The following is a 9,989-nucleotide window of genomic DNA, read 5'->3' as shown; positions in this document are numbered from 1 at the left end:
ACACTGTCCCTTTTATTCATATTAATCATATTATTTTATCCAAACTTTTATCCAAATACACCTCTACTCTGCACACTTTGCTTCTTCTGGAACTCAATTAATGGATCTTGTATGGTAGCACCACTTGTATTGTTCTCTGCTTGATATATCGCTTTGCTTGTATTTTCTTATTTGTAAGTCGCTTTGGATAAAAGCATCTGCTAAATGAATAAATGTAAATGTAAGTGATTTACACTTTGGAGAGGCATCCTAGCATTAAGTTTAGGGTTAAGGGCTCAGACAGTGGCTCTCCTGGGGTTTAAACTCACAAGCTTCCAGTCACTGCACCAAGATATAAGAACTTGTTTTAAAACATAGTTTTAGTTTATTTTAAACCCTCTAAATATCTCTAATGTCATTTCTTGGCTCTCCATGTATCTTCGCCTAGTATTCATACATATACCAAGTGTTTATACTGCCATCAAGTGGTCATAACGAGTATTCCAGCACTTTATATGTGAGAGTTTTACAGGTTATAACTTTTTTTTTTAACTTTTACATTTTTTTTATTCTTTCAATGACAACTGATACATCTACCAAATACACATGTATGTATGTATATATATATATATATATATATATATATATATATATATATATATATATATATATATATATATATAATATAATATGTGTGTGTATTTGGTAGATGTATATATATAAATTACGTGATAAAGAAATTTGGCTTCGTAAAGTCATACATGATGTCAATCGCAGTTCCAGGTTGAGACAGGTATGTACTGATTGATTGCTTCAGTTGTCTCGTCCTTATTTCTTCCGTCTTGAACTCATTAATTGCTGCTCTCAGAACGACGATTCTCTCCTCTCCTGCTCGATAGCTGCAAAATAATAAATAAATAAACAAACACCGATGTTCAATTTAACCATTTGCACCGGAAATTCAAAATCGCATTTGCAAAAGTGCCCCCAAAGTACAGAAAACCTTAGCCAAATGCTAATGTAGCTAACATATGAGAGAACCATGCCTTCAATATTTTTGCTATCATTCTGTGGTGTCGTTCGCGAAAGAGTCGACTCTTTGGGCCGACTCTTTTAGGTGAACTTTCATTGTCTATCTAAACAGCGCAACAGTGTCCTATGTAACTAAAACATGTCTTATTTCAAAATATATTCGAAATAACCCTTTCCCCGCACAAAATATCGTAAAAGCTTGTCCGGGTTATAACAAGATTAACCATTTTTGATCCGAAAGAGTGGACTCTTAGTGGAGGCCGAGTCAAATGAAACATGATTTATTCAAAAGAGAAGGATTTTCCATTACTAATGGAACTGTACGAAGTGATTTGGATGACAATATGGTTAACCCAGTATTTGATTTTAATATTGTTGTTATATTTTATGAAACTACAGTACTGTGCGAAAGTTTTAGGCACCCTATTTTGTTTAGTACAAACTTTGTTACAGATGTTTATTTCATAACTGCTACATTGTCGAGTCAGTACAAAAACATTTTAGATTTCAAAACATTAGATTTCCAGCACTGATTGTACGTCAGTAAAGGAAGCAGCACAATTATGTAAGAAACCACTTTTCAGACAAAAACATAAGGAAGGCTGCTGGGTTTTGCTGCAAAAATAAGCAATTCTCCAGAAGAACTGTGGCTGGTTCTGCAAGATGCTCAATAAAACTTACAGCTCATTTCCTTATAAAACTACACTAATTCTTCCTGAGACTACAATTTTTTTTTTTTAGAGCAAAGGGTCGTCATACCAAATATTGAGCTAGTTTAATTTATTACTGTTTACTGCTCTTTATAGTATTTTTTATTAATGTAGAAACATTTAATTTAATTATTTTTGAAGGCCTCTTTGCTCTACAGCTTTTCTTTGCACGTGCCTAAGACTTTTGAACAGTACTGTATGTATGAATATTATTAGAGTCTTTTGTTGAAATATGTGAGCAGAAAACTTCAAATTACAGAGACCACCCAGAAATGTATTTTAAGGAATGATTCAGCAAAAATGAAGTTTACACAATTTTCCCCTTATTATATGATAACATATTTGGTGTACGATGTTTTCTCTTGGGTGGGATGATCCAATATTCTTGGGTGGAATGCTAGCTATAATAGCCTCACAGCCCCATATCATAGCTGATCAATTTGACTGATGTGTGTTTGGAGTAAATGGAGACCATTTATTTAATGTCTAACTTAACATAATATAAACTAGCGTACATCTAGATGGAGGTGAACATGTGTGGAACTTGTATAAATGTGAGTTGTGTTAATGTGAGGAAGTAGCAGCTGGCTGAATGAGCTCATTTCACGCGGGTGACTTGGGCAGCAGCTGTGTATTTTCACTCCGTATTGACGGCACACTGCTGATTAGATTATAAATGACCCATGGGTAACAGAAGCAACAGTCCTCATGTCCATTTTGCATTTCTTTTTTCACCATGACTCGGCCATCTTGTCAAGGTATTGCTACACCCTGCTTCTTTGTCCTCGTTTGTATGGGGCTAAGTTGTACATTTATAGGATCTGAATGTCATTTGAAAGTGTGAGACTATTTGTCAGTGCACAAAAGGAGACAAATAAAGAAAATTACACTCGCCTTCCTTGGTTGGTAAAGGGTTCTTCTCTTGGGTTTGCGTCTTCTTCAGTTTTGTTTTATCGAAGCTTGTGATTTCCATCATGTTGGGTTTGTCAGCCATGACTACGATGACTAAACAGAATTGATGTATCTGTCACTTATATATAATATCCTTTACATACACTCACTTAATTTCATCTGATTAATCTGTCTAATCAAAGAAAAAACACACATTAATTACAGATGGTGTGGTTATCATTTGACATAGATGCATGTTTCTAAATAAGTACATTGATAGAATAAAGGATTGAATGAATAAATGCTTTTATAATGGTCGACAGATATTCTAAGCACGTGTTCAGGTCATACAAGTGTACTGTACTGTTCAGCTGATGTCCCTTCACTCCTTCACTGATTCCCCTTTGTTCTTCCTCATGGTCCTTTAACCAGCTACATCTCGACCTTCCACTTCATTCCTTCTCATTTCTCATTTCTAACCTTTATAACTGTACTAAAAGCAACACGATATAAAATCACACACTCTCACACAGAGTATAATAGACTATGTCTTACCAGGATGAGGGTGTGTTAGATGCGAGGGATGCAGTCTGTCTGAGAAGGTTGGTATGACGAGTCTGCTTTTGTGTGTGTGGTTGGGATTGGGAGGGGGTTTCCCATTAGCCCCCTGGCCCTATCTGTATTTCATCACATACTGATGCCATCAAATATTCATGACTCAGAAAAAAAGAAAGCTGAGTATGATTAGCTGATACAGCACAGACTTGTAATTAGTGGACTAGTCTTCATGTCCACTGGTTTTATGTTTTTATCTTTATCTTCATTAATCATATTCATGCTATATTTTCTGTCAAGGTATCATTACATACTGTTAATTCCCTTGTCCTCCTATATCGGACTGAATGGTACATTTGTCATAAGAAACTGTGATATATTTTTAGTATTTTAGATGTATTTTTTAAAGTCATATTATTCAAACATTCAGCAAGTAAAATCGAAAGTGTTCTAACATGGCTGCCTTTCACAAAGAAGCATAAAATGGAGACAAAGAAACAGTAAAGAAAAATCATAATGGCAAAATGATATTTTGACACAAAAAACAAACAATAAAATTAACTAAACAAATACACAGTATTCCTTTAAACACAAGAATAAAAAAAGGTTTTTGGTTTTGTACTGGAGCTACAAGGCTAATGTAGCAAACAAGAATAAGAAGTTTAAAGGCAGCAAGTTAACATCACCAGAATCATCACACACTTAAACTGTGTCAGAATGTTCAGGATGGAAAACAGACGTGCTAATCTGGTTTCTGATACTGTTACCTGAAACACTTTTATCTGTAAAAATGGATGACCCTACGTAGCTAAAGCTAAATTTAAAAACAGTCATAGTAGCCATCAAGTTAGAATCGCTTCCTGAGCACCGGAGTTTGACATGAGTTGTGACCAAAACCTTAGATAAAGACCTTTATGTTATTTTGAAGTGATTCAGTTGATAATATAGTAATCTGTAAAATGTGAAAGTGATATAATCTTTCAGTTATAATTACCAACATTAGCTTTTTAGCTGCAATGCAAATAGTAAAGAAACCAGCTTTAAGCCCCAACCCTGTCTTGGCTCAGTGATTTCACTTTCCTTCGGGAAAATTGGGTGCATTTAATTTTGGGGCTAAATGATTCCTTAAAATGTAGACCATTTGAGTTTGTAATGTTTAGTATCAGTTGAGATTAACTTATTACTATAGATCCCGCAGATGTCTGAACTGGAATCTGAATATGTTAACAGCTGAGAATGTCCATGTGTTATCCAATAAATAGTTGTAATTCTAGGCCCTGGTCATGCCTCTGAGACAATAGAGGAGAAGGAAGTGGTGTGTGTCAGCTGATCTCTAGGCCCTGAGAAGAGCAGTTGATCACTGAACACATGGCACAATGTCTGAGGCACTTCCATATGGATAGGAGGTGACTGCAATCCTATCAATATCACCCAGCTGCCCCTACATAGAGCCATGACAGGGGGCTTTTGGGTGGGGACTGTGGGAATCTCTGTGCTCTGCTTAACCATGTTTCATCATTGTAGTTTATTATCATAGTTGTCAGCTGACTGGAAGAGCAAATTGATTTTTTTTTCCTACACTGCTACAAACCTATCTGTATTTCAAATTGAGTAACTTGATATTAGCCGTCATTTTAATTTCACAGCAAGTTTTTCTATAATTTTCTAATTTATTTGTCAAGTGCACAGCCAGAGGGAAAAAAAACATGCTAAGGGTAACTGCTGTTGGTGCACATTATATTACATATGCTGAAGTTTATATTTAAATGTACTTCCCTGCTTGTTCTCAAGCTGTCTTTTATAGCTTTTTTGGTTAGGTTCTTTTGTCTTCTTATTTTTTCTGTTATTAGTTTTTTAATAACTTCCACCCATCCATCTTCTATACTGCTTCACTTCAGGGTCACAGGGAAACATGGAGCCTATCCCAGGTAGCATCGGGCACAAGGCGGGGTACACCCTGGACAGGGTGCCAATCCATCGCAGGGCACAATCACATACACATTCACACATCCATTCATATACTATGGACACTTTAGACACGCCAATCAGCCTACCATGCATGTCTTTGGACTGGGGGAGGAAACTGGAGTACCCGGAGGAAACCCCCACAGCACAGGGCGAACATGCAAACTCCACACACATAGGGCCCCGGTGGGAATCGAACCCCCGACCCTGGAGTGTCCGTAGTGCATGAATGGGTGTGTGAATGTGTATGTGATTGTGCCCTGCGATGGACTGGCACCCTGTCCAGGGTGTACCCCGCCTTGTGCCCGATGCTCCCTGGGATTGGCTCCAGGTTCCCCTGCGACCCTGAAGAAGGAGTAAGCGGTAGAAGATGGATGGATGGCTGGATGGACAGTATATAAAGGAAACATCAGCTGATTAGCTAATTTAGCCAAATGCTGGAGTTAGCTAGCTAGCTAGCTCTTCTTAATTCACACATGTTTCCAGCTACATAATTAACTGTCTATCCTAAGTATTACCTACAGACTGGAGCAGCATTTAGGTATATTTAACAGAACAGGAAATTGCTACTGAACACTGAAGTGACATCTTAGGGTTATTACAGAATTTTCATACTGTAAAACATCAAACGATCTGGCTAGTCTAGCTTGCTCAGCTAGCTAATGGCTTACCTGTACATGTTTCCACAGGTTGGACGTTTTGAGATATCTCGAGTGGTTTGTCAAAATTTGCAGATTATCATCATATGGTTTACTTTGAAGCATTTAAAACTGATAGCTGATCATTTGGACCATGGATGGTCATCTGTCTTCAATGTCTCAGAAATTGCTGCTTCTGACTAAACATTTGGCACCTGAAGTGTAGCCTTTTGGCAGGAAACTGCTTTGTTTTTCTTTATTGGGTCTCAAAACAAAAACATTTGCACATATTGTCTTTCAACTGGATTACAGTCTTTCAAGGTTTTTCTTTTTAGCTCTGTAATGGTGAGATTAATAAAAACACAGCAATACTTTATTTATTTATTTATTTATTTATTTATTAAAATGTCTCTGATTTAATTACACAAACAAAAGTATTGTTAGAGTGAGCCATATACTGAAGTACTATAACAAGAGTATTTTCCACCCCTGTAATAAATAAGTATTGAATCTAATATAGGATTCAGTAAATCCGTAGTAATGACATTATTATGAAATATGAGTAACATCAGTCTAAAATACACACTGATTAGCTTCCCTAACAGTCCACCAGATGGACTCAGTGTATAAGACACAGAGGGAGTATTCGGTCCCTAACCACATACAAGCACTACATCACTAAATGATTAGTTCTTTGCTCACTCTATAAGTGTCTCCATAAAGCCAGACCCTGTGTTTTTCACTGTCAAACGGCACTGTGCGCTTACTCTTGTGGAAAATATTTCAAAAAGACCCAAAGCTCAGTAAGCCATGTATACAACCCTTAACCTTTTGTGCCTGAAGTCAGCACAGCCTGTGAAAGCACTGCTCAGCAGTGCACATATTATTTGTCCTGCTGGAATTAGAGCTTGAACTCATGTTTCATTCCCATGGGGCATGTAGGGGCTTGAAAATGAAAAATGACAGGATTAGAGTCTCCCCCAGGCTGCAACATATAGGAACTAATTGGATGCATTAGTGATTTATAGTACTACAGAAGAGACACTGAAGAGCTTTTGCTCTTACAGTGTTGCCATGCATAAATAGTATATATTATACTGTATATTTTGTGAATATAAAATAAATGCCTTCACTGTTACTGGACCGAGTTCTTGTAACGTGGAAAGCTTTGACTAGATTTCAGCAAAAAATATTATGTTTTAACCCTGATTAAATCAAAGTTTATATATCAATCCAGCTTTAACAAACTTCAAAATGGGTTTAGAATTAATCAGGACTGGCTTTGAAACCTTAATTAGCCCTGGTTTTAGTTTTACAGTAAATTTTGACTAACTTGAATCCTATTGCTCCAAATAATTATATTATATTACAAGGTTAAAAATCAGGAACCAATGAGAGAAAAACTACATATACTTAATTTTGTATTTATTATTTATAACATATAGTATGCTCTACATGTTCACCCTTACTCTGTATGCTCTCTCTTACTCTCAGCTGCTGTTCATGTTTTTGTTAATTTTGCTTAACGTATTCGGATCAACATACTTGCTCAACATATTTATCTAAAAGGTACAAATAATTTATCTAAAAGCATTTATCTAAAAGGTACAAATAATAACCAACATTGATATTTTTGCACGTATTCAGGCCTATCGCTGTGAAACCCCTAAACTGGTTCTTATGGAAAGAGACATGTTGCTTGCAAAGAGATATGCCATAACTGAGTTTATTGCACTATAAGTCTCCCTAGTGGAATAAAAGAGATTAACTCTTTATTTCCAATCTTTCAATTCATTTATGGTCCACAAGGTGATTTCAGTTTAGAACACAGATTCTGAATTTATTTGCTGGGGGAGTTTAAACCTTTATCAAGTTGCATCCGGCCCTCGGGACGTGTGTTTGACAAGTTTTCTCTAAACTGTCTTTAATCCAAGTTGGTACAGCTCATCGTTCATCATCCATCCATCCATCCATTTCTGTACCACTTATACTACACAGGGTCACGGGGAGCCTGGAGCCTAACCCTGGATGGGGTTTCAACCCATTTCAGGGCACATTCATACACACACACACCCATTCACACACTACGGACAATTTAGAGATGCCAGTCAGCCTACAATGCATGTATTTGGATTGGGGGAGGAAACCAGAGTACCCAGAGGAAACCCCCCAAAGCACGGGGAGAACATGCAAATTCTGTACACAGAGGGCAGAGGCAAAGGTGGGATTCTTCATCATATACATTTTAATAGATTCATATTTGTTCTAGTCTATTGGTTGAACATGGCTAAAATGCCTTTCAGTCCTTTTCTGAACACTGAAAAACAGTGTGTATGTGTCGTAGTTGTCCCCTAGAGGGTACTGTGTAGCTTTGATGTTATACTGAGGTTTAGCAGTTGGAAAGATTCATATTAGTCACTAATGCATTAGTCAGACACACTCAGGCACCTCTACACACTCTACACACAGTATTCACTTGACCATTTAACAGGACCTCTTCGACAGGCTCAAATTATGGCTCAGTGTAGCATGAGTTTTGCTAACTGTGATCTGATCATCTATACAGGGGACAAAAAAAATGTTCTGACACTTAAACACCTGACCTGAACATCCGGAGTGTTCTGAATCAATTTCTCAGAACATTCGGGTAAATCAACAAAATCAACAAAATCAACACTTTTTTAAGAAGTCATGTCCCACATTTCACATCTGTGAACAAAGTTCCCTCCTCCATGTCCCCATCCCATTCTCCTCTGCCTCCTTGGAGCTGAATCCCCTTGACATGTCGCAGCTGTGTGCAGCAGAGCAAAGCGATGTTCCCTCTTGTCGGACTCCACTTCCCACATACTTCCACCTCTTGGACTTTGTCGTTGTCAATTCATTCGCATGGTATTAATCATTGCCATTCAGAGAGTGGTGTGCGGCTCCTCCCAGAGCCAACCAAGCATTTAATGCCCTGAACAAGCCTCTGATTTATTCCCCGTCTCCCTGGAACAGGAGGATAGACAATTTATTGCTTGTTTATTGTGATCACAATACTGGATTTTGCAGTATTGATGTCACAGAAGGTTGAAATATGTAAACGAATTCTACAATAAATCACATACACTGTGAGAATCTTGACCAATGGTCAATAGACCAGATGAGTGTTTAACTGAATCAAAACATTTATAGGTTCCAGATATTTTGATCTGTCAAGTCATGTAGGCTAATCTTTAACCATGTCACATGAGGGGTTCCCCAATATGTCTTCATTAATAGTAAACATACACTATTAAAAATTAAGGAGGCAGAAAAGATTTTTTTAAAGGTTAGGTATTTGTCTTAATAATCCCTTGGCTTCATTTGCACAAGGCAGTCCCTCCAGGATTTTGCGATTCTGTGATCGCAGACATTAATGCAAAATCGAGGAAACGGCACAATATTTGCAGGAGCTTTTTGCTTTCAAAATTATCGCAGATTTGGGCTAAGATGTGTCATGTGACCTCATCACAACACGAATTCAGCCAAAGCCCCATTCGATTCATGTGCGTCAAACATGAGTACAGTTAAAAGGTCTCATTTACCAACAACATCACTGCGAAAGGCTGTGCAAAACAATTTCATGCAATTGCGATTTCGTCAATTCAAGTACTTTTCCACAAAAAAAGCACAAAACTTTTTGAAAATGACCACAGCAAAATCAAACATTTTTGGCCACAAAAATAACAAAAAAACAGAGGTTTAGTTCACATTAGGCTGTCAAACAACACTCAGCTTTGAGATCCATCCTTAAAGACCTGCAAAGGCATCCATCCAGTGTTTAGTCAGGTTAATTACCCTCAATTACAAGTCGAGTCTTAAGTCATAAATTGCTACTCAAATTGATCCTAAGAGCTCAAGTTGGACTTAAGCCCAAATCCAGGGCACATGAATAACATCACTATTCACAATAGCTTTCCCATTATATATAATTAGCTTCATACAATGCACTTGAAGTAATGTTTCCCCGTAATTAGGAGATAAAGATAGTTATAGTTACATTTATATAGCACTTTTCTAGACACTCAAAGCGCATTACATAGTAAGGGGGGGGGGAACTCCTCAACCGCCACTAGTGAGTAGCATCCACCTAGATGATGCGACGGCAGCCATAGTGCACGAGAACGCACACCACACACCAGCTATTAGTGGAGAGGACAGAGCGATGTAGCCTATTCAGGGATGAGGATTATTAGGG

The 9,989-nt window shown here is 37.5% G+C and overlaps 1 protein-coding gene across 1 annotated transcript; it reads right to left on the bottom strand.

Annotated features, from left to right (window-relative positions):
• Positions 1-693: 693 nt before the first annotated feature.
• On the bottom strand, positions 694-3,244 carry tmsb (thymosin, beta). Its single transcript, XM_053648881.1, has 3 exons — positions 3,168-3,244; positions 2,616-2,726; positions 694-878 (listed from the first exon to the last, which is right to left on the bottom strand). The coding sequence occupies exons 2-3, from the start codon at positions 2,713-2,715 to the stop codon at positions 844-846; spliced, it is 135 nt and encodes a 44-aa protein (XP_053504856.1). The 5' UTR covers positions 2,716-2,726; positions 3,168-3,244; the 3' UTR covers positions 694-843.
• Between the last annotated feature and the right edge of the window lie 6,745 nt (positions 3,245-9,989).

This window comes from Ictalurus furcatus, chromosome 18 (assembly GCF_023375685.1).
Source record: "Ictalurus furcatus strain D&B chromosome 18, Billie_1.0, whole genome shotgun sequence".
NCBI lineage: Eukaryota > Metazoa > Chordata > Actinopteri > Siluriformes > Ictaluridae > Ictalurus > Ictalurus furcatus.
Note: the sequence above shows the minus strand (reverse complement) of the source record. Positions and strands in the feature narration are given on the sequence as shown.